General features: G+C 38.8%; 2 protein-coding genes across 56 annotated transcripts in view; one reads left to right on the plus strand and one right to left on the minus strand.

The window, feature by feature from the left end:
• Nucleotides 1-24,265, plus strand: part of OSBPL9 (oxysterol binding protein like 9) — a 185,664-nt gene extending 161,399 nt beyond the window's left edge. For 46 of the 50 annotated variants that reach the window (XM_009001204.5, XM_002750813.5, XM_002750811.7 and 43 more), the window contains 13 exons: nucleotides 227-386; nucleotides 8,300-8,412; nucleotides 8,525-8,643; nucleotides 12,629-12,714; nucleotides 16,751-16,922; nucleotides 18,426-18,510; nucleotides 19,725-19,835; nucleotides 20,099-20,162; nucleotides 20,278-20,418; nucleotides 21,694-21,772; nucleotides 22,412-22,503; nucleotides 23,212-23,347; nucleotides 23,579-24,265. In XM_009001204.5, the coding sequence (XP_008999452.2) occupies nucleotides 227-386; nucleotides 8,300-8,412; nucleotides 8,525-8,643; nucleotides 12,629-12,714; nucleotides 16,751-16,922; nucleotides 18,426-18,510; nucleotides 19,725-19,835; nucleotides 20,099-20,162; nucleotides 20,278-20,418; nucleotides 21,694-21,772; nucleotides 22,412-22,503; nucleotides 23,212-23,347; nucleotides 23,579-23,653 (1,433 nt within the window). In that variant the 3' untranslated portion in view covers nucleotides 23,654-24,265. The remainder of the gene's footprint in view (nucleotides 1-226; nucleotides 387-8,299; nucleotides 8,413-8,524; nucleotides 8,644-12,628; nucleotides 12,715-16,750; nucleotides 16,923-18,425; nucleotides 18,511-19,724; nucleotides 19,836-20,098; nucleotides 20,163-20,277; nucleotides 20,419-21,693; nucleotides 21,773-22,411; nucleotides 22,504-23,211; nucleotides 23,348-23,578) is intronic. The other 4 variants (XM_054236220.2, XM_078331722.1, XM_078331723.1 and 1 more) reach the window with 1 other exon arrangement.
• A 765-nt stretch (nucleotides 24,266-25,030) lies between these two features.
• NRDC (nardilysin convertase) overlaps nucleotides 25,031-27,482 on the minus strand; it is a 93,592-nt gene continuing 91,140 nt past the window's right edge. For all 6 annotated transcript variants that reach the window (XM_078331721.1, XM_035251447.3, XM_078331720.1 and 3 more), the window contains 5 exons: nucleotides 27,289-27,372; nucleotides 26,658-26,748; nucleotides 26,293-26,409; nucleotides 25,374-25,463; nucleotides 25,031-25,250 (listed from right to left, as the gene is read on the minus strand). In XM_078331721.1, coding sequence (XP_078187847.1) covers nucleotides 25,053-25,250; nucleotides 25,374-25,463; nucleotides 26,293-26,409; nucleotides 26,658-26,748; nucleotides 27,289-27,372 — 580 coding nt within the window. In that variant the 3' untranslated portion in view covers nucleotides 25,031-25,052. The remainder of the gene's footprint in view (nucleotides 25,251-25,373; nucleotides 25,464-26,292; nucleotides 26,410-26,657; nucleotides 26,749-27,288; nucleotides 27,373-27,482) is intronic.

Genomic DNA, 27,482 nt, shown 5'->3' on the forward strand with positions numbered 1-27,482 from the left:
GGACATAGCTTTTTGTTTCATTTGAAAGGCTATGTCCCCATTTTATATCATGATTTGCCATTTTCTCTGTGGAATTTAAATGTGGATTTTCTTTATAAATAATGCAGCAACTTTTAAAAACTTAACCAAACTCTTGATTTTAGAAAAGTCTGCTTTGACTCCACCTCCCTAATTTTTTCTCTATCACCAACGTTTTTCTCTAATTAAAGCCTTTTTAACTTCTCAGGCAGTGGCCATTCACCACCAAGTAGCAGTCTAACTTCTCCAAGCCATGTGAACTTGTCTCCAAATACAGTCCCAGAGTTCTCTTACTCTAGCAGTGAAGATGAATTTTATGATGCTGATGAATTCCATCAAAGTGGTTCATCCCCAAAGCGCTTAATAGAGTAAGTAGATGATTAGAGTATGTATTTAAATGATTCTCCTGATTTAAAAAAATCTAACTTGATTTTGAGACTAGTGTTAATGACAGACTTGCCTCGTCAGTTATTATTTGGAAACAATAAAAAGGGCAACCTTTTAGTAGAATTTTTTTATTAATATATAATAGTTGTATGGACAACATGTTTCAGTTGGCTTATCAAGCAAAAGCTAGTTTCTGTGAGAGTTTTTATTTTAATCCTAAATTACTCCAAATGGAATAAATAGCCTCACCTGTAGTAATGCGCCAGTGTTATTAGTTGAATTCTGTCCATTTTTACAGTACCAGCATCAGGAGAAGGTCCAGTGAGAGTGAATAAGCTATGAAGCATTATACAAATAAGAGGTTTCTATTACTTTTTCCTTTCTTTAATTAAAGTGGAAATACCCAACACCTATTAGCCAGGCACTGTGCTAGGTTGATATCAAGGTTACAAAGACCCAGGCCCTGCCCACAAGGGACTTTTGGGGGAATAGTCAGGCATTTATAATCTAATGGGATACATGGTATGGTATCTTGGTCCTGTTAGGCTGGCATAACAAAATATAGTAATCTAGATAGCTTACAAGCAACAGAAATTATTTCCTATAGTGTTACGGAGCAAAAGGGGCTCACTGTCCAATGTGCTAGAAGCTGTTACTATGACCTGGGGTTTTTTTTGTTTGTTTTGTTTTGTTTTTTAAAAGAAAGAGAGAAAGAAGAGAGAATGAAAGAGAGAAATAAAGAGGAAGAGAAAAAGGGAGAGAGAACGGGAGTGTTGCTTTATTGCCCAGGCTAGAATGCAGTCTAAAAATGGGTATTGAAAACCTCTTTTATGCCAATAATTGTGCTTAACAATGGAGACAGGAGGGAATATGGGAGGAAAATAACAAACAAGCAGCCAACCAATATTTCATTTAAACCTGTGAAATGCTATGCAATTACTGAGGAGTGATTTACTTCCAATTATGTAGTCACTTTTAGAGTAGGTGTGATGTGGTACTGATAAGAATGTGTGTTTTATGTATTTGTGGTGGAGAGTTCTATAAATAAGTTTACTTGTTCTGGGTCTGAGTTCAAGTCCTGGATATCCTTGTTAATTTCCTGTCTCATTGATCTGTCTAATACTGACAATGTGATGTTAAAGTCTCCCACTATTAATGGGAGTCTAAGTCTCTTTATAAATCATTAAGAACTTGTCTTATGTATCTGGGTGCTCCTATATTGGGTGCGTGTATATTTAGGATCGTTAGCTCTTCTTGTTGCATCGATCCTTTTACCATTATGTAATGTCCTCCTTTGCCTCTTTTGATCTTTGTTGCTTTAAAGTCTATTTTATCAGAGGTGAGAATTGCAGCTCCTGCTTTTTGTTTATTTATTTATTTTTGCTCTCCATTTGGTTGGTAAATCTTCCTCCATCCCTTTGTTTTGAGTCTTTGTGTATCCTTGCATGTGAGATGGGTCTGGATGCAGCTTACCGATGGGTTTTGACTTTTTATCTTATTTGCCTGTCTGTGTCTTTTGATTGGGGGATTTAGTTGATTTAAATTTAGGATTAATAATAATATATGTGAGTTTAATACTGCCATTTGATGCTAGCTGGCTGTTTTGCCCATTCGTTGATGTAAATTCTTATGTTGATGCTCTTTGCCTTTTGGTATATTTTTGGAAAGGCTGATACTGGTTGTTCCTTTCTATGTGTAGTGCTTCTTTCAGAAGCTCTTGTAAAGCACACCTGGTGGTGATGGTATCTCTGAGTACTTGCTTGTTCACAAAAGATTGTATTTTTCCTTCGCTTATGAAGCTTAGTTCGGCTGGATATGAAATTCCGGGCTGGATATGAAATTTAAGGATGTTGAATATTGGCCCCCACTCTCTTCTGGCGTGTAGAGATCTTCTGGCATTTCTGCTGAGAGATCTGCTGTAAGTCTGATAGGCTTCCCCTTGTAAGTAACCTGACCTTTCTCTCTGGCTGCCCTTAGCATTTTCTCCATTTCAACCCTGGTGAATCTTAACGATTATGTGCCTTGGGATTGGTCTTCTAGAGGAGTATCTTTGTGGTGTTCTCTGTATTACCTGGAGTTGAATATTGTCCTGCCTTGCTAGGTTGGGAAAGTTTTCCTTAATAACATCCTGAAGAATATTTTCCAGCTTGGATTCATTCTCGTTGTTACATTCAGGTACACCTATCAAATATAGATTAGGTCTTTTCACATAGTCCCATATTTCTTGGAGACTTTGCTCATTCCTTTTTATCCTTTTTTCTCTAATCTTCTCGTTTCATTTCATTGAGTTGGTCTTCTACCTCTGATATCCTTTTTTCTGCTTGATCAATTCGACTGTAAAACTTGTGCATACTTTGTGAAGTTCTTGTGTTGTGTTTTTCAACTCCATTAATTCACTTATATTCCTCTAAATTGTCTATTCTCCTTAGCATTTTATCAAACCTTTTTTCAAGGTTCTTAGTTTCTTTGCATTGGGTTAGAACTTGTTCTTTTTAGCTCACAGAAGTTTCTTGTTATCCACCTTCTGAAGCCTGATTCTGACAATTCATCACACTCATTCTCCATCAGGCCTTGTTCCCTTGCTGATGAGGAGCTGCAATCCCCTGAAGGAGGAGAGGCATTCTGATTTCGGATGTTTTCAGCCTTTTTGCGCTGGTTTCTTCCCATCTTTGTGGATTTATCCACCTGTAATCTTTGTAATTGCTGACTTTCAGATTGGGTCTCTGAGTGGACATCCAGCTTGTTGGTGGTGATGTTATTTCTGTTTCTTTGTTTTCCTTCGGCAGATGCCCCTCTCCCAGAGAGCTGGACCTTCCTGTATGACCTGGGTTTTTGAAAAAATAAAAGTTTTTTATTGCAAGTCTACCTACAAGGAAACAGAAATCCATCTCAAATCTGTCTCTCTGTGCTGGCTTTAAGGCACTAATTTTATTTAAAAACGTTTAGGGAACCAGGTGTGGTGGCTTATGCCTGTAATCTCAGCAATCTGGGAGGCTGAAGCAGGAGGATCAGTTGAGTCCAGGAGTTTGAGGCCAGCCTGGACAACATGGTAAAACCCCATCTCTAAAAAAATACAAAAATTAGCCGGGTGTTGTAGCACACCTGAGTAATCCCATCTACTCAGGAGGCTGAGACAGGAGAATCACTTGAACCCAGAAGGTGTTCAGTGAGCCGAGATTGTGCCACTGCACTCTAGCCTGGGTGACAGAGTAAGACTCTGTCTTAAAAAAAAAACAGGTAGAATTACTGATTTACTTTCATTTTACTTGTGTTTGCTCTAGATGTATTAATAGTTGGCTTAGTTCTTCTTGGGAATTTTTTTTCAATTCTGCTGTCTCGGGTTGGTACTGTTACTATAGCTAGGGTTTTTGCTTTTTAAGACAGTACAGATTTGGAAATAATTAAATGTGAGTTTTCAACCTAATTACCTTCAGCTAGTCCTTAGACCTTGAATGCTGGTTTCTTTAAGAAATGCTGTGTAAGACTCTAGTTCTCTTAAGTATGGTCATGAATTAAGAAATAGAGCAATATTATGACTGTATAATAGCTGCTCAAAATCTCAGCACGTATGTGGAAAATGACTCTCTTGCTTCATGAAGTTTCTGACTTAGGATCAGTTCAGCTGTCGAATGTGGGAAAAAGTGAAATATATGTGGTCTAGGTGAATATATATGGTTAAGACGTAGAAGGGAAGTTTGAATCTACAACTAAAGAAGCCAAGTATAGCAGAAAGGACTTAGTTTAGCATATTGGTTTCTTTTCTTCATTTTGAATATGAAAACATAAACTATTGAGAAACCATTGTTAGCAGTTTGCGAACAGAAATTTAATTTTGAAAATAGTTTTTATAATGGGGTTAAAAGAAAATAAGATACGGAAGAAAATTCCCAAATAAAAGGTTATTACTAATTTTTGAAGGGTTCAATCATTATTTGATATTTAAAACAATTAAAGACAGTCATTTATTTATTTTGAGATGGAGTTTCGCTCTCGTCGCCCAGACCGGCGAGCAATGGTGCAGTCTCGGCTCACTTCCACCTCCACCTCTTGGTTTCAAGCGATTCTCCTGCCTCTCAGCCTCCTGAGTAGCTGGGATTACAGGTGCCCACCACCACGCCTAGCTAATATTTGTATTTTTAGTAGAGATGGAGTTTCGCCATGTTGACCAGGCTGGTCTCGAACTTCTGACCTCAGGCAATCGGCTCTCCTCGGTCTCCCAAAGTGCTGGGATTTACAGGCATGAGCCACTACGCCTAGCCTAAAGACAACCTCTTACATTGGACATTTGCTGTTCTAAATAAAGTACAATTGAATATCACTTGCTAGTAAATGGACTCATCTATCCATCCTTTAAAAGCATATGACTATATTCAGTAAAAGCTTGATAATATGTGGTTAGCTCTTGGTAACATCACTAATAGTCACTCTCTGGCCCCAGTTTAAGGGATTCTCCCAAAATTTCTACAAAATCAAAACATTTAAAACACTTACCTGTTGTATCTGTGATAGGCAGGTCTACAAAGTCATGCACAGGCTCATAGACTTGTCCTATTCCTGCTGTTAAGGTTCCTTCTATGCTCTCTCTGTCCCATAATAAACACACAGTTCATGAATCTCTTTGAAAGGGTCCAGAGTTAAGTTTTTATGTCCAACTCACCCACTCTGTGTTCCTTTTCTCCCTCAATTTTACTCTTCCTTGTATAGCCTAATCTAGAAGCCCAAAGCAGCAAGGACTGCAGATGTTTTATTTGGGCAGCACAGGTGTTCTGTTGACTTGTTTTTTGTTTTATTTTAACGGGGCTTTAGATCCTTTGAGGTTGGGTATGCTGGCTCCCAGTTCCATGTTATCTTATGTCTTGGCCCTATCTATGTATTTTCTGCCTGTCATCTGTAGGCATTTGAGCTTGTGACACCTGCTGGTCATCAGCTGCTACTGCTAATTTTCTAACTCGGAGGTCAAATTTCTTTTTACTGTTTTTTGTTTGTTTCTCCATTTCTGAAGGAAGAGAACTTGAAAGCTTAAGTCCTTTCACTATTCTGTTTCTAAAGACCTATTCTAATGATAGCTTCTATGTGAACTATGTTATTGAGCAGTGTAGTGTACACATTTATAAATGAGATGAAAGTACATGTTGGAAAGAACTTGTACTTTGGAGCCAGACATGTGTTATAAATAGCTCCGCTAGTCACCAGCTGTGTGACTTTAGGCCAGTCATTGAAGCTCTGAGCATCTGTGTATTATGAGCATTATTATGTTTAGGGTTACGTAGATATAGACCTACTGTGGATGGCACATACAGGGTACACAAAAAATTGTTATTATAATTCAGAGCTTTAAATTTTTTAGCATACTTTATGATTTTATGCCTAAATTGTAGACAACAGCCCATTGCAGGTAAAACTTTCCTGTATACATAGATGTTGTTTTTAACTGTTTTCTTTATGTCATTTGTTCTGAACAAGGTAAATAATGAAATGGCTAAAAGTTTATCCCATTTTTTTCCCATTTACAGCCTTATTGAGTATCTCACTTGGTCTGCTTAAATAGGGTTTTTGGAATTGCATCTAAAATAAGATTCATATTTTATAGGATTGGGGGTTTTTAGGTCAATTGATTTTAAAAGACTTACTCTATTTTGAAGATATATCACAGAGGCACAAAGCATTTTAAAGATAACTTTCATGTACTTTTTTTTTTTTTTTTTGAAACAGAAGGTCTCACTCTGTCACTCAGGCTAGAGTGCAGTGGCACAAACACAGCTCACTTTAGATTCAACCTCATGGGCTCAAGTGATCCTCCCACCTCAGCCTCCCCAGTAGCTGGAACCACAGGCACATACCACCATGCCCAGCTAATTTTTTTTGAGACAGAATCTCACTCTGTCCCCCAAGCTGGGCTCTGCCTGTATTAGAACACTAGAATATTAGGATATTTTTAAATTAGAATATATTATTATTCTAGTTTGCCCTGGTTACTTACCTATTTTTCAAAATTCCTTGAGTAACTGAATATTACTTCTTTGATAATTGAGTAGTATAGATCACAAGGTACCATAACTAATGTCTAACTCACCAGTTTTGAGAGGCAGTGGAAAATATGTCTAAAAGACCTAGGTAAGAGAAATCAAATTATCATTAAATGATAGAACTGAGGCCAGGCATGGTGGCTCATGCCTGTAATTCCAACACTTTGAGAGGCCAAGGCGGGAGGATCACTTGAGCCCAGGAGTTTGCAGAGGTGCGATCTTGGCTCATTGCAATTTTTAATAATTTAGTAATTTATTTAATGATTTTATTTATTTTATTTAATCATTAATTTAATAAATTTAATAATTATTTTTTTGTAGAGATGGAATCTCACCTTGTTACTCAGGCTAGTCTCATACTCCTGGGCTCAAGTGATCCTCCCACCTTGGCCTCCCAAAGTGTTGGAATTGCACCGTGCCTGGCCCCAGTTCTATCATTTAATGATAATTTGGTTCTCTTACCTAGGTATTTTAGACATATTTTCCATTGCCTCTCAAAACTGGTGACTTGGACATTAGTTATAATACCCCGTAATTACTAAATTATCAAAGAAGTAATATTTAGTTACTCAAGGAATTTTGAAAAATAGGTATGTAACCAGGGCAAACTAGAATACATAATATATTCTAATTTTAGAGTATCCTAATCTTCTACAGGATATTCAGAGCCCAAAGGATTTTTAGAGCAGTGAAACTATTCTGTATGATACAGTGGTGGATACATGTTGTCATATATTTATCAAAACCCATAGAACACACAACTTCAAGAGTAAACCCTAATATAAACTGTAGACTTTTGAGTGATAATGTAGGCTCATTGATTATAAGAAACATACCTCTCTGGTATGGGATGTTGATCAGGAGGTTTGCATGTTTAGGGACGGGGAGTATATGGATGCTGTCTGTACTTTCTGTTCAGTTTTGCCATAAACCTAAAGCTGCTCTTAAAATAAAGTTTATTAATTTAAAAAAGCAAAAAAAGAAGGTAAGTAACAAGGGCAAACAATGATTAGATTAGAAAACATGTTTTCGTACCTGTAGATTTGTAATAAGACTGTTATATGTGTACTATTTTATAAATACAGTGTGAGAAATTTGATTTCAGTTTTTACATTTAGTAAGTAAATTGTATGCCTTTTTGATTTTTTTTCTTTATTTATATGCAAATACCAGCTGAGTGTGATGGCTCACACCTGTAAAGCCAGTGACTTGGGCAGCTGAGGTGGGAGGATCACTTGTGGCCAGGAGTTCAAGTCCATCCTGGGCAACACAGGGAGACCTTGTCTCTAAGAAAAATAGAAACACGTGCACACAGGAACACACATGCACACAGGCACACACTCACACATGCACTTACTTCCCTGGATAAAATGTGACCACAGGTATGATAATCTATTAATAATAGAAGAATCTTTCTTTAGATCTGTTAACTGGCTCATAAAAGCCAGTTTTTATCAAACTTTTATCAAAGGATCTCAAACATAAAGATAAGACATCTTTCTGAGACTTGCTGTTTTTGAGTTTCTGGAATTGTTGCCAAGAAATGTGACATATTTAGATTTATACCCTGTAACAAAATCAGAAATTGAACTCTAGTTTTAAACTTAAATACAGAGGCAAGATCTTACTAAATTTTGGTGACTTCTAGGCCATGACTATCAACATGGCTATATTGAGCATGTCCTATGCATAAAGGATAATACAAGAGACCCTGTCATCACCCTTTACAATGTTGGAATGAGGGTGGCAAGGAGAGAATTCTAAAGCATATGTATGCATGCATGTAACCAGCATGCATCTACAAGTCTAGCTTAACATAATTCTAAATTGCTTTCTTTAGCTTAATAAGGTGATTGATGTTTTTATAGTTCTTCTGGATCTGCCTCGGTCCTGACACACAGCAGCTCAGGAAATAGTCTAAAACGCCCAGATACCACAGAATCACTTAATTCTTCCATGTCCAATGGAACAAGTGATGCTGGTGAGTGACCTTCAAGAATTTAACTTTTTTTCTTTAAAAATATTTGTAATTCTAGTAGCAGCACAGATTGGACCAATTTAGCACCAGTCTAATAAGATGTGCTTTATTTTAGACCTTTTTGATTCACATGATGATAGAGATGATGATGCGGAGGCAGGGTCCGTGGAGGAACACAAGAGCGTTATTATGCATCTCTTGTCACAGGTTAGGCTTGGGATGGATCTTACTAAGGTAAGAACCAAATTTGCTGTAAGTCTAAATGGGTATGTATGGATTCTCAGTGATTGCATGGTGAGTGTGCCTGCAAATGTAGTAAAATGACATAACTTTCGTTTATACTTGTGTTTTCTTGTGATTTAATATGTGTAGATAAGTAAAAGTTTTATAAATGATAAAATAAGTGAAGCTAGGATAATTTCATAGAGAATAGTGTGTATGAGTTGTATGGATTAAGATTTGGTAGAGTTCTAATCTTAGGGTCAGAGGATCTGTGTTTTCATCCTACCTCTGCTATTAGCAAACCATGCATGGACTTCAGTGAGTTTCTTCCTCTGTGGACTTCAGAGTTCTCTCTGCAAATTGGACAAACAGTAACCTGTTTCAGAGGGTTGTTGTAAGGATTGGAAGAGACTGTAGTGAATGTAAAATTGTATGACACATATTGAGTCATACAAAATTATTATAGTCTGGATTTGAATTTGAATTTTAACTTGGAGCTCTCAACAGAATGCACACGTGAATTAGGAGACTGGTGTATGGGTGCCTTTGTATATTCCTGCCACTGTGCTTGAAGCCTCACCCTGTCACTTAATTCTCACCGCAGTACCACAGTGTAGGCATTATTGTTAACTTCATCAAGAAACTAAAACTCAGAGGTGAAGTAATGTGGCAGAGTCATATTAAGTCATATCAAGTGGCAGACTGAGATTCTAATCTGGTCCATGATTTTAAAACCTGTAATCTTTCCACTGCTGCCTTTGCCTTGAAGGCTTGAACTGTAGTAGCTTTCATATTGATTAAATTAGTGTTCTGCCCAGCTTTGGGGAGTTTATTAAATTTAGGGTTTTCACTTTTGTTAGAGCAAAATCAACTCCAGTGCTATAGTCTTTGTCAGTAGTTAACTCCATTTTGTTTTGGATTTAGAGGGCCATTAAGAAAAAGACTGATAATACCTTCAAATAAGTGTCTGTAATTAAACCTTATGCCCCTAATCTAAGTGAGAACAGAAACACAAGGACAACATTTATTTGTGGAGCCTAACACACTTACCAGGAATGTTCTAGGTAGGAGAATATTTGCAGGAGTTTGTCCCTAGAAATGCTTCAGTAATCTTTAGATTGCACAGCTGTTGGCTCTGTTGTTGTTGCTGCTGTTATTAGGAAGGACATTCTTTTCCAGAAGTGACCCATTAGGCCTCTTGTTGAATCTCATTGGCCAGCATCAGGCATATGCTCATGCCTAAACCTGTCCCTGGCAAGGGGGATGTTCAAAGATTGGTTTAAATGAATCCACATTCACCCCTTGAGACATGGGGGAGGGCCATGGCAGCGCACAGCTGAACCTGATCTGAATCAGAGTTCTATTGGGGGTGAAGCATGGATGTGGGGAGGCAACCAAATATGTTTGCCACATTCAAGTTGTAATTCTTGCCTCACACAATTTTCCTGCAAATCCATATTTGAGTCCATAGTTGCTAAAAGCCTTGTTATATTATGAAAATAATCATAATTATTTTTTACTGAATGTGTTTAAAATATTTGAAATATTTATTGGCACAGATGGCTGTGATTGCCAATAGAATCGGAAGTCTTGATTCCTTTTATGCAGTCCAAAGTATTATTACAATCATGCCTTAAATGTGTGTCTTTTATAAGAATGTTTTCTCACTTCAGAGACTTCCCAAAAAGTTTGTTTTCCAAATACTTTGTAGTTCTTAAACATACTACTCAGTCACATCCCATTTAACTTCACTTAGTCTTTAAAACAACCCTAAGATATAAGCAGGACATGTAATTATCTTCCTTTTCAGGAACTTAGAGAAAGTGAGTTAATTTTTTAGGGTCTCCTCAGATTATAAGAAGAGACTAAACAAGCACTTGAACCCAGGTTGAAGACAGCCAAACGCAGGTCTCGTCATCATTGTTGCAGCAGTTTGACATAATGGCATGTATCAGTATAGCACTGCAAACATTGAAGAAAATCTGTTAAATAAGAGTTCTCAGAAAAAACCCCAAGTAGAAGAAAAAATATTTCTATTTCAATTACATGTGAAATTAAACTTTTAAAAAATGTTTTTTGGCTATTCTTTTTTCTTTAAATTGGCTGTTCAGTTCCTTTGTCCATTTATCACTGGAGTAGTGATCTTCATCTTGAATTGTAAGAGCTATTTATATATTAAAGATATTTACCCCTGTTTTCTTCTTTAGCCTTTTTACTTGGTGGTTTATAATTTCTGAGTTACCTAAAGTGGTAAGAAGTTGCGCTAAGTCAGTATATCAGCTTACCTGCTAATCTAATCCTGTTTGGATTATGAATTTACGTGTTCTATGGGAAAAAAATGTTTACCTAAAATTTAAATGCTGAGAGTCTGATAATAAAGATTCTAAGTGTTACAGTATTAATGTCCCTTTCCAAGCTTGTGTTCATCAGCCCAGTTTATATTTTCATTATATATCCAGCCATACTGTTTCACTGATTAATCCCTGTCACACCCCTTTTCCTATCCTTGTCTTTTTTTCCTCTCTTTTCTCCATGTCTTGTTCTGTTATCACAGCATTACTCTTTAAGGCTTTTCTCTAGTGTCACCTCAATGAATTATTTCCCAGCCCTGCCCTCATTCTGGTCCCCCAAACAGAACATGGTATTTCCTTGAACTGAACTTCCAAGGTGCTTAGAGCATTTATTGTGTGATGTTTGTCACAGTCCATCTACAATTTAAATGCTCTTCATTCATTCATTCATTCATTTAGAAATGGAGTCTTGCTATGTCCCCAAGACTGTACAGTGGCGCAATCTTGGCTCCCTGCAACCTCCACCTCCTGGGTTTAAGCAATTCTCCTGCCTCAGCCTCCGGAGTAGCTGGGACTGCAAGCACAAGCCACCACACTCGGCTTATTTTTGTATTTTTAGTAGAGTTGGGGTTTCACTATGTTGGCCAGGCTGGCCCCAAACTCCTGACCTCAGGGAATCCACCCACCTCAGCCTCCCAAAGTGCTGGGATTACAGGTGTGAGCCACTACGCCCAGCCTCCAACTGGGCTGGATCTTGAATATCCACTATATTCAATGTCCTTTTAATGCAGGACCTTGAATATAGTGGATATGTAGTTATTACTAAATGTGAAGAAACTTTTGCTCACTCTGGTGTTCTACTTCATAATGGATGATTGATAAGCTGATACTCATTTCAAAAACTCTTCTTCCATTCCGATTCTGTAATGGAATTCTTCTCTTTTTTTATTGGTTAATCCTCATCTTTCTCATGTCTTCCTCTATTCCAGTTTGTTGGTTCCCAATCTGTATTCTCTTCTTTTGTTTATTCCTTTAATTGCTCATTTAAGAGTTTCTTACTTATAAATAGTAATGAGAGCACAGTGTGAATAAAACTTAGTTCTTGGATTGTAGGTGCTTATCATAGATTTTCTGTACACTTGTCTAATGATGATAGAGCAATAGCAGTAGAGAGGAAAGTGCATATACACTCCAAACTCAGCTCCAGTTTTGAATTCCACATTAATAATGGGACAGTGAAAAAATTTTTCACCCTTTCTGGGCTTCATATTTCTTCATTGTGATAATTTCTTCATTATAGGGCTAATAGTTTTTTAGGGCTGTTGTAAGATAATGAGTATGTAATATACAAATAATAAAATAATGTATATGTGATGTCCAGCAGACAGGAGGCATCAAAGGATTTCTCTGAGTCTGTTGAGTAGTCTGTTGATGTTATTACACTCAGAGAGAAAAGGAAAGTTGCATAGAGGAAGTGACATTTGAACATTCAAAACCCCTTCTTTGTTTTTGATCTGCTGGGCAGGTTAATGGGCATTTCTGAATCTGAACAGTTTGAGAATTAGTTTTTGAAACCATGCCTCGGCAGTAATGTGGTGGATGTTACCATGATTTGAATGAGATGGTTTTTTGTTTTTTTTTCTTTTTTAAAGATCTGTTTATCTGAAGAGAAATTTCTTCAAGAGTCAAATGTGTATGTTTTTCAGGTAGTTCTTCCAACATTTATTCTTGAAAGAAGATCTCTTTTAGAAATGTATGCAGACTTTTTTGCACATCCGGACCTGTTTGTGAGGTATTTGACTGAACATGGTAGTTTCCAACTTTTAAAGATGTTACTCTTGGGAGGCCGAGGTGGGTGGATCACGAGGTCAAGAGATCGAGACCATCCTGGTCAACATGGTGAAACCCCATCTCTACTAAAAATACAAAAAATTAGCTGGGCATGGTGGCACGTGCCTGTAATCCTAGCTACTCGGGAGGCTGAGGCAGGAGAATTGCCTGAACCCAGGAAGCAGAGGTTGCGGTGAGCCGAGATCATGCCATTGCACTCCAGCCTGGGTACCAAGAGCGAAACTCCATCTCAAAAAGAAAAAAAAAATGTTACTCAATAGCTTTCTGCCTTTTTTGCAGGATAGATGGATTCCTTGTCACCTTTCAAACATTTCTGGGTATTTTGTGGTATTGAATAATGTGTTTATACTGTTTGATTAAGTGATATGGGGGTGATGTTGTTAGGCAACCAAGTTTAACACTTTAAAAAATTCTCAAGAACCCATTAATAGGTAGCCAGTATTTACAAGACCAGTGGTATAAGTTTATTTGATCCAGGTACTGGCAATTACTATTAAATTATTTGTACTATATTCTAATGAAGTTTAATTATCTGAGTTCAGCAAACCTTTCTAAATAAAGCATCTGTTGTTTGCTAGGCAGTTTCTTAAGAGTTGGAGAAATGAAACGTCAGTGTCTGCCCTTGAGGAGCTTACAATTTTAGTATCCAAATTATAGACAATTTATAAATTTTAAATGTAAAGCTTGTAACATTATATATGTATGAGAGATAGAAGTAATGTAACAGTGAATTCATTTACAAGGAGGTGAGTTTACGTTGCCTTGGCTGGCAGCAAGAAATTTTTTTGTAATGGGAAATGTTGTTCATCTTTTCTGCATTCCTTAGTCTTAGACTGTGGTTTACTGAGCCAGATACATATCACTGAAGTTTCATGCTGGGTGGACACATTGGCTGACATTGATAAATATATATTTTTTTTCTTGAAGATTTAAAAGAATAACCAATTCCCAAAAAGCAGAAATTTAAATAAATATGACAGTGTTTAAATTAACAGATAATTTTAAAAGTAAAATATAAGCATTTATTTGTAACATGTGTAAGTAAAAATGGAACATACCAGTTGTTCATTGGGTATAGATTTGAGATTTAAGGGTAGTTTTTATGTGTGAGAATTTAAACTTTGAGGCTCCCAGAACAACCACTTTATTTACAAGTCGGGTGCAGTGGCTCATGCCACTGTAATCCCAGCACTTTGGGAGGCCAAAGGGAGAGGATTGCTTGAAACCAGGAGTTTGAGTCCAGCCTGACCAAGATAACATAACCCTGCCCCTATAAAAAAATTTTAAATAATAAGCCAGGCATGATGATGTGTACCTGTAGCTCCAGCTACTTGGGAGCCTAATGCAGAGGGTCATGCACTCCCAGGAATTTAAGGCTGTAGTGAACTGTAATCACACCACTGCAACCTGGGTGACAGAGGAAGACCCTGTCTTAAAAAAGTAAAAGTACAACTCAAAAGCCAATAGATAAGATTAAACAGAATAGTACAAATACTCCATTACTTCTAAGAAAGGAGAAAAGGAGAAATAATGGAATAAGGGACAAAGGGGAAATGTGGAAAACCTATCAAGACAGTAGAGTTAAACCCAACTATATCAACAGTTACACTAAGTGTAAATAGAATATACACTCCATTTCATGTCAGACTGGATAAAAAAAGCAGGATGTATCTATATGATATTTTCAAGAGAGAAACTAAAAGTGAAAGGATGGACAAAGATACACTAAGCACAGCAAAACTGGTTTAGCTGTGTTGGTATCAAAGGAGACTTTTAAGACAAGAAATATTATTAGAGACAAATACGAATATTTTGTAATGATAAAAGCATCCATTTATCAAGAATAAATAATACTCCTAAATGTATATGTACCTAATAACAGCTTAAAAACACATGCAGCAACAAAAATCGACTAAAATGAGAAATAGCCAAGTCCACAAATTCTCCCTCAAGGTCTGATTAAGCAAGTAGCCTCTGCCTTCACCACCTCCCCACCCCTCAAAAAATCAGGAAGGCTATAGAAGATTTAAACAGCATTATCAAATCAACTTGACTCAATTGACCTTTTTAAACACTGCCCAACATTTGTATGACATGTAGTCTTTTCCAGGTGCATGTGAAACGTTCATCAGGATAGAACATACAGAGAAGTCTTAATAAATTTAAAATAGTTGGAATCATACGGGGTGTATTCTACACCTATGAAAGAATTAAATTAGTAATTGATAACATGGAGAAAATATCCAATTACTTGACAGTTAAGCAAATGCACTTACATGAACTTAATCTATGATACTAGAAACCAGAAGCAGTATTTGCCTCAGGGTAAGATGTGGTGATTGTTTGCAAAGGGAGATGTGGAAACCTTCTGGATTAATAGAAATATTCTATTTTTTTATTAAGCAATTACTTAAATCGATATATGCATTTGTCAAATCCTCAAACAAAACACTAAGACCAAGATACATAGACCAGTGGAACAGAATAGAGAACCCAGAATCAAGCCAAATGCTTACAGCCAACTGATCTTCGACAAAGCAAACACAAACATATAAAGTGGGGAAAGGATGCCTATTCAACAAATGGTGCTGGGATAACCGGCAAACCACATGTAGAAGAATGAAACTGGATCCTCATCGCTCACATATACAAAAATCAACTCAACATGTATCAGAGACTTAAATCTAAGACCTAAAACCATACAAATTCTAGAAGATTCCTTCTACTAGTGTCCAAAACAAACAAAAAAATTCTAGAAGATAACATTGAAAAAACTTTTCTGAACATTGGCTTAGGCAAAGACTTTATGACCAAGAATCCAAAAGCAAATGCAGCAAAGATAAATAGATGGAATTTAGTCAAATTAAAAAGTTTTTGCACAGCAAAGAAATAACAGAGTAAACAGCCCACAGAGTGGGAGAAAATATTCGCGAACTACGCATCTGGCAAAGGACTAACAGAATTTACAAGGAACTCAAACAGATCGGTTAAAAAAAAAAAAAAATCAAAAAGTAGGTTAAGGACATGAATAGATAATTCTCAAATGAAGCTAATGATAATAAAACAAATGGCCAACAAACATGAAAAAATGCTCAACATCATTAATTATCAGGGAACTGCAAATCAAAACCACAATGAGATTACTCTTTCAAGAATGGCCATATTCAAAAAATAATAGATGTTAATGTGCATAGGTGAAAAGGGAACACTTCTACACTGCTGGTGGGAGTGTTAACTAGTACAACCACTATGGAAAACACCGTGGAGCTGCTTTAAAGAACTAAAAGTAGATCCATCATTTGATCCAGCAAGCCCACTCCTGAGTATCTACCCAGAGGAATAGAAGTCATAGGAAAAAGACACTTGCACATGCATGTTTATAGGAGCACAGTTTGCAGTTGCAAAAATATGGAACCAGCCCAATGCCCATCAGTCAAAGTGCAAATAAATTGTGGCATACATATACTGTGGAATGCTTCTCAGCCATAAAAAAGAACAAAAAAATGGCATTCACAACAACCTAGAGGGAGTTGAAAAACCAAACATCATATGTTCACACTTATAAGTAGAAGCTAAGCTAAGGGGATGCAAAGGCAAAGGAATGATAGAGTGGACTTCGGGGCTTTGAGGGGAAGGGTGGGAGGGGTGTGAAGGATAAAAGACTACACATTGGGTACAGTGTACACTGCTCGGGTGATGGGTGCACCACAATCTCAGAAATCGCCATTTAAGAAGTTATCCATGTAAGCAAAACCCACCTGTTCTCCAAAAATCTGTTGAAATTAAAACAAAACACTAAGACCATTGCATTTAATTATATGTATTATACCTCTATTTTAAAAAGAAACTGAGCTAGCTCCTGGTCCTAGGTCCTCAGTCCTCTCAGCCTGACTTAGGTGGACCTGTTGGGGGTCGCTGCATCATCTTGTCTTCTATCAAAAAGAAAGGACATGAAATTTTGTCTTTCTCCCTTGCAGCATTAGTGACCACAAGGATCCCAAGGATCGAATGGTTCAGGTTGTGAAATGGTACCTCTCAGCCTTTCATGCAGGAAGGAAAGGATCAGTTGCCAAAAAGCCATATAATCCCATTTTGGGCGAGATCTTTCAGTGTCATTGGACATTACCAAATGATACGGAAGAGAACACAGTGAGTTCTGCATTGACATTTTTAAATTATCTTAAGTTGTATACTGATTCAAGATTTCATTTTATTTAGGGGCAAATAATAATGATGAAAGCAGTGATCAAAAGATGGTCACCACCCATAGAAGAAATTTTTGATAGATCAGTATAGTTTGAATTAAGTGAGAAGGAGGGAAAAGAGTAGGATAAGATGAGGATAGGGATGTAGAAGTCAGATCTCGCAGGGCCCTGTAGCCGTAATTAATTTTATGGCTTATCAGGATCTCATTTTTGCCTTGAGAAGATCATTAGAATGATTTTGTGAAAAATAAAGTGAGAAGGGGCATAAATAGAAGTATGGAGACCATTGTGGAGGCTTTGACATTATTCCAAAAAAGACATGGTAATTCAGGCTTTATTTTGGAGGTAGAACTGATTGATGGATTGGGGGAGGTAAGGAACAGGAGACAGCATGGGCACTTAAGCAGTGGCAGTGTCATTTACTGATAAGGAAAAGATTGGATTTGAGGAGGGAAAATCAAAAGCTCTAATATAAAACAAAGTTTCAGAGGTCTGTGAAGCTTGTCAAGTAGGGAGTTGGAGTTTAAGAGTGTGGAGTTTAAAAGAGGTCTGAGATGGAGATGGGGCTTTTAGAGATTATAGTGTATTCATACGGCATTTTAAAGCTCTAGGATTGGATAAAATTATTTAGGAAGACAGCATGGCTATAGAAGAGTAGGTAACCCCAAACTGGCTCTGAGGCTCCAACAAATTTAGTGGTTGAAGAAAATGACCAGCAAGAAAGACTCAAATGCATGTTAAAAGGCTTTTAGAACTGAAAACGCAAAACCATAGCCCACAGCACCTGACACATAATAATCTGTCAGTAAAATGATTCTCCGTATATTTCCCTTTCCAAGTGACACATTACATGTAGTCCATACTGAAGACAGACAAGTCTGTGTCTGTTCTTAATCATTTGGCCGACATCGATAAGTACCTACTCTTCTGTGCCCTGAGTTAGGCACACAGTCCTTGCCTTTAAGAATGTCTCAGTCGGCCGGGCGCGGTGGCTCACGCCTGTAATCCCAGCACTTTGGGAGGCCAAGGCGGGTGGATCACGAGGTCAAGAGATCGAGACCATCCTGGTCAACATGGTGAAACCCCATCTCTACTAAAAATACAAAAAATTAGCTGGGCATAGTGGCGCGTGCTTGTAATCCCAGCTACTCAGGAGGCTGAGGCAGGAGAATTGCCTGAACCCAGGAGGCGGAGATTGCGGTGAGCCGAGATCGCACCATTGCACTCCAGCCTGGGTAACAAGAGCGAAACTCTGTCTCAAAAAAAAAAAAGTCTTAGTCTAGTCAGGGAGACTGACACAAAGCAATTAAAATATTGTAGTTAAGTGCTACAATAGAGATATATATGTAGGGTGCTTGGTGTGTGTAGAGCGAGCAGAGACCCCAGTTATCAGATTCTCAGAAATGTTTGTGTTTTCTCATCAAAAGAAAATTATATTTGCTTGCAGGAACTAGTTTCAGAAGGACCAGTTCCCTGGGTTTCCAAAAACAGTGTAACATTCGTGGCTGAGCAGGTTTCCCATCATCCACCCAGTAAGTTACAGAGCTCCTCTGCAATCTCTCCTCTCAAACTCTTCTGTCTAAAGTGGGTGATTGAAAGTCCATGGCTGTGTGGCTAGCTGTGTCTTTCCTATTCCCTGAAATGGAAATGATTGGTTCCTTATATCTTTTACTTTTGTAAGCTCCAGACTCTTAGCTTCACCAATTAAGTATGTATAAAAAGAAGGGATTTAAGAAACCAACTTTTAATGCTTCTCCAAAGTCATCTTATATATAGTAATTTGTGCTGTAGAGACCTCAGCCACTGTAAGGCAGTTTATATAAGTGATGTGTTGTTTCTACACAGTATATTCCTGGTACAATGCAAATACCAAAACCGGGGATGCTCAAGTCTCTTATATAAAATGGTGTATTTTATATTTATATAACCTATGTGCACACGCTCTTATATACTTGTCATCTCTAGATTACTTATAATACCTAATACAATGTAAATGCTATGTAAATATAAATTTTTACTGTATTTCTTTTATTTTTTTTATAATTTTTTCTTTTGAGACAGGATCTTGCTCTGTCCCCCAGGGTGGAGTGCAGTGGCACAGTTATAGCTCACTGCAGCCTTCTAGACTCAAATGATCTTCCCACTTCAGCCTCCCAATTAGCTGGGACTATGGGCATGTGCCACCACACCCAACTAATTTTTTAATTTTTTTGTAGAGTCAGTGTATCACTGTGTTACCCAGGCTGGGTAACTTGGCCTCAAGTGATCCTCCTGTCATGGCCTCCCAAGGCCTTCCAGGCATTAGCGCTGAGCCCAGCCCCTGAATATTTTAGATCCACAGTTGGCTGAATCTGTGGGTATAAAACCCATGGATATGGAGGGTCAGTTGTAAATACCCTCAACATCTTGTTTGTTCAGTGCAGTATTAAAACTGGAAACACTGGATGGGCCTAGGTTGGGGCTGGAGCCTGGGCGTACTTGCAGCCCAGAACAGATAGCCCTTTTGATTTTAAGCTTCCTGGATCGGTCACAGCATCATTTCAGGGATGGTCCTGCCCACGTGGCTCTGAATGAATGCTTGCATTGGGGAAAAGGTTATAAAAGGTGGGTAGATACTTCCTGGCCTAATTGCAGGCTGTTTGAGAGGTAAAGGATTTCCCTATGAAGCAAGTTATTTCCCCAGGTTACGTGATTTTGGAGAGGTGGCTGTAGGTATATAATGTACTAATTGAAAATTTCTATTCAGTTTCAGCCTTTTATGCTGAGTGTTTTAACAAGAAGATACAATTCAATGCTCATATCTGGACCAAATCAAAATTCCTTGGGATGTCAATTGGGGTGCACAACATAGGGCAGGGTAAGTCTGTTGGCACTGGGTGGACTACCGTGTTATAGGATTTAATGTTCTTCTAATGTGTGATGTGGACACTTGTCTAGAAAATGGCCCCAAAGCCAGACTAGATGTCATTGTTAGCAAGTAAGCATTGGTATTGGGGGTGAGAGCAAGGGAAGGGAACTGGAGAGGCTGTCCCTAAATTGAATGGAGTATCATCAACTCAACAAGAAACCCTTGTAGCCACTTGACACTACTCATCAGATTTCTATTCCTTCTCTCCACAGGCTGTGTCTCATGTCTTGACTACGATGAACATTACATTCTCACATTCCCCAACGGCTATGGAAGGCAAGTGTGTCCATTTCCTCTGATCAGCAGTAGATTCTGCTGTTCCTTGAGACATGCCCCTTCCCCATCTTTCCTCTCAACTGTCAGCCTTACTTAAAAACTTTTGATTTTGCAGGTCTATCCTCACAGTGCCCTGGGTGGAATTAGGAGGAGAATGCAATATTAATTGTTCCAAAACAGGCTATAGTGCAAATATCATCTTCCACACTAAACCCTTCTATGGGGGCAAGAAGCACAGAATTACTGCTGAGATTTTGTAGGTATTTTTTCTGCCTCAGAGCTTTAAAGCTTTTCTGAAATAATTGCCTTTTGTCTTGAACTATAGCTTCTGGATTAGGACTGTGAAAGAATGGTTCTGTCTTTGTTAGCTTGCTTCACATTTGATGTGTCATGTCTTTTGTTAAAATCCTGTATCAGAAGACCTAAAACCTGTATTCAGAGCAGTCAGAGGTCATTGATAGGTTTCCTTCCTAAGAACCTGACTTGAGATGTTGAACTGAAAGACGGCTTTCTAGGTTGCCTAGCTAACCCCAGTTTGGATCCCTAACTTATTCTTGCCAGACTGGACCATGAGCTGGTCCTTACAGCAGATTTTGTGACCCCCTGCAGCAGTGCCTCCAAGTCCTCACATCTGTGCATTTGCTGGGGAAAAACAGTAACCATCACATTCTGCAGGCACCTGGCTTGCTTCCATTTGACACTCTTGGGTCAGATGAATGAAGATGACAGTGCCAGTCAGTTGGGCTGGTCCAGAGCCTAGAAGAGGAACTTCTACAGTGATGCCACCTTGACTTTCTCTGCCTCTGAAGCCCTTCTCTGGGGGGAAGGGGACAGTGGGAAAGAAAGTTTCAGGCATTGATAGCAGCTCTCCTCCCTCTGCCCTGTTCACTTCTCCCTTTTCTGGCCTCTTTCAGTCTATTTATGCCTTGCCCTTCCTAACCAGGTCATTGTTGTGTTGCTTAGTCTTCTCACATTCCATACGTGTGTGTCCAAGTAGAGGTCTGTTATAGCTTTTGCAGAATGGATCCTTGCTCAGAGAAAGTGTTCACACCATTTGGCACAGAGGTCCCTTTCAACCTGAGGATGAAAGCCTAGTCTCCAGCATCGTATTTCTAAAGCAAAGCCTTCCCTGACCCTGACATCAGCAGTTTTTTGGTCCTGAACCCCAGTGCCCATGTAAGCTCACCACAGCACTTACCACCTAAAATCTCAGTGGTGATGTCTGTCTCCACTAGGCTGTAGACAGCTTGAGGTTAGGGAATTTGCCAAGTTTATTATGGTCCTAGCACCCAGAATAGGACGTTCTTGCCCCTTCCCACTGTTCTTGGGATCTTGAGTTCATAAGCATCTTGTTGAAGGCCCTCATTCTTAAAGTTAGCCCTGGGGAGTCCAGTTCTGTTAAGATACTTTTGTCAGAAACTTCACAGTTGCTCTTCTGTCCTCTACTCTGTAGTTGGGCTGCACTGAGCAGATTCTTTGGTAGAATAATTTTCAACTTGAGACTAACGTAAGTATTTCCTTTTCTGCTCAGTTCTCCAAATGACAAGAAGTCTTTTTGCTCAATTGAAGGGGAATGGAATGGTGTGATGTATGCAAAATATGCAACAGGGGTAAGATCTCTATTCTGCCACTTGTTTAGGCTATGTTAGATTGTACCCTATCCCTTGTTCTGGCTTCCTTCATTAGTACTTCTGTTATAATGCACTTCCTTCTATAGTACATTAGAGCTGGAACTTTAACACAGCTCTGATATCTGTCATCTCAAGGCATGTTTTTTTCTTTCCTTCCCCCACCTTCTCCTAGCAGTATAGCTGATCATAATCATTTTTATTTTTCTCTCTGCTCTCAAACAAAACACTTGAGAATAATATATGTAAAACAATGCCTGGCACATAGTTAAGAACCCAGTAAATATTAGGTGTGTGTGATATGTTTATAAAATGAAGCAGTAAACGGTGTGTTTGCATATACACACAGTTAAAGATTTTGTATAATAAAATTTACTGACTGCCTGGCACCAGAGATACCAAAATGAGTAAGATAGTCCTTTCCTTCAAGGAACTTGCACTCTGTACTACTGTGCACTCAGTGTTCTCCTCAAAGAGGAAAGCTGGTATGAAATTAATAGGAGCCAGTGAACTATGTTTTGGACCTAGAGAATTTGAAATGTCAAAAGCACTACAGTGTGCTTAACATTCAGATTAGGGGTTTATGGGTCTAGTTCCCCATCCACCTCTGTTGTTTTCTAGGAAAATACAGTTTTTGTAGATACCAAGAAGTTGCCTATAATCAAGAAGAAAGTGAGGAAGTTGGAAGATCAGAACGAGTATGAATCCCGCAGGTAAGCCGACATTAAGTGGAACTATTGCTGCAGTGCTTAAACTGCCTAGGTGTAGGCACAAGGCTGGGTTTTAGAAACAGTAGAGCAGAGCCTAACAGAGTATAGACCAGGTTTGAATGCCTGGGTTCGATATGTCAGAATTACCACTTACTACCTTTGTAAGTAGTAAGTGGTAGTGGATGACTAAGTTAGCTAACTTCTCTTTACCTTCTTTCCTTAAATGGGAATAATGGGAATAAAGGCCACATCTTAACTATGTTAATTAAGCCTCTGTAATTTACATCTTGATCCTTATTCTCTCCATTCATACTCTTTTTTTCTACCACATTGTTAAATCCAAGGGAGTTTTTCTGAAATGGAACTTCTTAGTTCCTCTAACACTCAGTATATAATAAGGGACACTCAAGCCCTAGAGAGGTAAACTGATGGACCCAGAGTTGCACAGTAAGTCACAGAGCCAGAAGTAGAATCCCATGTCTCAGCTTCCCTATTTTTTTTCTTCTGTTGACCTTATGTTATCAGGCAGCCCTTATTTTCTTCTTTGACAACTGGCAGTGGAGTCTTTGGAGACCTTATCTCTGTTCTGGTGCCAGCATAAGAAGATTTAGTCTGTGGCCTACAGCACTTGAAGCCATTTGACTTGTGCTATACTAGATTCAGGGTGGTGGTAGGTTTTCATTCCCAACATCTCTTACCTCTTTGTTTTAGCCTTTGGAAGGATGTCACTTTCAACTTAAAAATCAGAGACATTGAAGCAGCAACTGAAGCAAAGCACAGGCTTGAAGAAAGACAAAGAGCAGAAGCCCGAGAAAGGAAGGAAAAGGAAATTCAGTGGGAGACAAGGGTAAGCTTGCCTGCCCCACCCTTCTAAGTGCCACTCCTCCTATACCTGAGCAGTAATTTATTTCAGTGAATGTCAAAGAAGTGATGTGCCAAACACTGTCAATAAACAAGGTGATCCCTGGTCCCTACTTGAAACTCATGTCATTCTAATAGCGGGGCGAGGAGAAGACATGAAATAAGTATAGAAGTACAAAGCAAATATGTAACTAAATTCTCCCCCTTTCTCTTACAGTTATTTCATGAAGATGGAGAATGTTGGGTTTATGATGAACCGTTACTGAAACGTCTTGGTGCTGCCAAGCATTAGGTTGGAAGATGCGAAGTTTATACCTGATGATCAGGGAAGTAGGCATAATTCAGCAAGAAATAATCTTCCTTTGGGAGAAACCTGTTCACTCCCTTCTTATTACAGTGGTTCCTATCTCAGGGATACTGGACTTTCTGACACAGGTGAACAATTAAAGTGGGAAAAGGTTCTCTTTTCCCTCTGTGGCAGTTATGATTTTGACTTCAGTCCTGAGAAAAACTTCAGGTTTTGAAAACAAGGTGATGTCTGCTCCTTTTCCAAACCTCCCATGTTGAAAAGCATTTATAAATCTATGTCTGAAACGCCACACTCTAGTACTGCTGTTAAGATATACAACCTGTTTCTTAGTTCATATAATCCTGGGATACATACACACACACATCTATATACACACCACATACAAACACACATATGTATACACACACACATTAAAATACACCTGATGCCAGATTTTTTCATAAATACTCTGCCTACTGTAAATATGGGTTCTCTGAGTTGTTTTAGAAAATTAGCACAATGTATTAAAATCAAGTGTTAGGAAATTTCATGGTCTTACCTATAACAACTTTTATTTTGGAACTGAACTATTATTAAATTCTATCTAATCCTGAATTACAGTTTAATTATTCTTAGTGCTTAAGGCTTCATAAAGTATTTTTCCCAACCTTTTTTTAAAATGCGCATCTTTTATTATCTTTACAGTTAAACTTGGAAGCCAGTTACTCAAGAACCTTGAATACAGGAGCTAGCTTTTCAAAAAGACACTTTAAAAAAATGGAGGATCGATTCTTTCTTTTCCTCTTTCCTCTCTCAGACTCTGTGTTCTGTCTTTAGCCCCTGCCAGACGACTCCTCCGAATCTTCACTGAACTCATGTTACACATGTAGGGCTACCTGCCAACATTTTATCCAAAACTGTTTCATTGCCTTAGAGGATTTGGGAAGAGTATATATGGATACCCACCCCACAGTGAACCAAAATAGATAGAATAAAATGAATGCCACAGCAGCAAATGGCTCGTTCTGAAGGGAAATAAAGAACCTTCATGTTATGTTAGCATTTAGGTACTAACAAACACTAATACCTAGCATTTAGTTATTCAATATACTGGTTTCATAGGGCCTTTCAAGAAGTAGATTCTCAGTCTCAGGACTCAGACCAGGGCTTCTCAGAAGTACTGTTTTAAGCTTTCTGGTCTCTCTGGCCCACTCTGCTAACAATTTTTTCTCCAGCTCCTATAGTAACCCTGGGCTTACTAGTCTCAACAAAGAAAGGATAAAAAGTAAACCAAATGCTATGATGCCAGTGCAAAAATTCAAAGGCAGTAATAGTATAAACAACTCCATAAATACAAACACATTTTAAAACACACATTGCTTCAGGCCAACGCGACTGCAGTTTATTTGACTATTTTATGGTAGGGGAGAAGGTTGAGTGTTGATGTGAAAGCCCTGATATCAGTAATGGGGATGATACAATCCGCCAGCAGAGGAGACGTTGGCAGGTATGTTAGCTCCATCACTTCACAAGAAGAATTTGAATCCTCACCAGAATGGGTACCATCCTCTTCCAATTCATACTTCCCATATCCAACAACCTGAAAAAGGTCAAAGACAAAGGTGAAAAATATGCTGACCAGATTTAGGGGTTTAAGATCTCTGATAACCACCCAAACTCAGTAAGTGACAACCCTAAAAAGGATGGAGTTAACCATACTCACATGAACGCTGAGCATTTTATTTCCTGGTCCTCTATGAGCCTTGAACCAGTTGACCAGGTCTGATTTTGAGAATGACTTCAGTGCTTCAATCTTACAAGTGAAGGGAGGATAGGAAAGAAATTAGAAGAAAATAGCTCTTAGCTTAGCATCTGAAGACTTCATTTTATTCCTCCTATTCTCAGGTTACTCCTAACCTTCCAGACCAGAATGATGAAGCTCTCTGGCATACCTTGATGTTTTATAATCATCTACAATGGCAAGAGAGGTTAGTAGATGCTATAATTACAGCTAAATAGCAGACACTGAGCCCAGCACCCAGATCTTGTTAGGGTGACCTCCCAATTACATGGTAACTGCATACTGTGGCTTGAGGAAATCTACCTTCTATTAAGAAAACTAGAGTGTGTTAAGGTGAAGCCTCTTGTTGAGTAACCTCTCCATCACAGAGCAATGATGTCCTGTGGTAGTTCACCATATAGGGCTATATATTACCAAAAGTCACACTGTACTGCAGGATCCAGATCTCTTTTTCATAGGTTTTACTACTTTGGAATAGAAATTGTCAAAAGACCTGCACCTGGAATAACGAACTCCATAAAAACAAAAGTCCTCAATTTTCTTTAAATGGCAAAACTTTTTTCTCTACAAAATCTTGTAAACCTCAATATATAGCACAAAAATAGACCTTCTCTGACTGAAATTGGTGGTAGTGTTGTAAGGATTAGCACCCAGCTCACATGGCCACTAAGGTGCTAGAGAGGCCAGTCTGAAAACTCAAGAAGTGAGCAAGTAACCAGGCCAGGGCTAGTGTTCAGTCTTCTCCTCCACACGATGCTGGTTTGCATGGGCCTGTGACTACTGTAGAATCAGGAACCTTCACCAGTTTGTCTGGGCTGTCTTATTTTGAAAATCATGTTACCTCGTGGGCAAGGCGGTCAAAGAGGTACTGCTGTGTCACCACTTCATTCCAGTTCCTATCCACCTCCTCCCCAAGGTGGGTATCCTCGCACTCTTTCAGCTTGATAAGAGCTGTGACCTGTTCCCACCAAAAAGAAAAATGCTCAGGTGTGGGAACATACCACTTCCCCCAGAACACACCTGGTACTGTCCAGTCTGGCTTGTGATGGAGCCAGCATGATAGAGAGGGATGAAGCTAGAGGGACACTATGGTAAGAGTAAGGTGGGGCTACAACACTAAAAACTAGCCAACAAATAGCCCTGGTAAGACTTGTATCTGGGGGCTTCTGTGGGCCAGAGGTCAAAAGACCAGGCTGGCTCAGTCACCTGGGTGTTGAATGCGTCTTCAGTGAGGTTCTCAATCTTCTCCTCAAAGCTAGAAAGGAACTCTTCTATCTTCTTATCAACAACTTCAGAACTGAAACAAAACACCTTCAATTCAGTCATCAGAAACCTGATCTCAGGCAGAAGGCAAAAGAAGGAATTAAAATATATTTCCAGGAAAAAAGGCTAACGTGTTTTTCCAGGCTTCAGTATTCTACCTTAAGTTGAGGAAAGGAAGAAAACAAAACCCTCCCCTTCACCCCGTCTCCAGCCCAGTTTCCTAGTCTCCTCATAATGAAACTGTCACAACCATGTTTGACCATTCCAAAGCTGAAAACAGGTTTCAGCATGCATGTCAGATCAAGCATCCCTTCCCTTCTTGTCCTCAGGTCTTCCTGAAGAGAAGAAACATTGGCAAGCCCTGCACAATGAACACAGGACTTGAATCAAGTCCTGTAGGGCCACTGGAACTATTGATCAGTCCTAGAACATGCCATCTATAACAACCACCATCTTCCCAGCTTCCACTGACTTAACAGAGCAAACCTAAGGTTTCAAGAAGCACATGTAGCCCTTGGCTACTCTCCATATCCATAATAGGAGGTTACACTCATCTATTCACTTCCTTACTCACTTGTATTTGGTTGCCTGAGTCCCCACGGTGACAGAAAATCCTAGAATCCCAGATGTGTTCCTACAGGTAGGGTAGACATGGTACCTACAGCCAAAGAAAAAAGTTATATGAGCTCAGGTGCTCATCTGGGCCCTGGCCTTGAAGGCATTAGATCTGAGTGGGAAATGTTTCTGCCCATCCTTACTGGGACTGGA

Source organism: Callithrix jacchus, chromosome 7 (genome assembly GCF_049354715.1).
Source record: "Callithrix jacchus isolate 240 chromosome 7, calJac240_pri, whole genome shotgun sequence".
Taxonomy (NCBI): domain Eukaryota; kingdom Metazoa; phylum Chordata; class Mammalia; order Primates; family Cebidae; genus Callithrix; species Callithrix jacchus.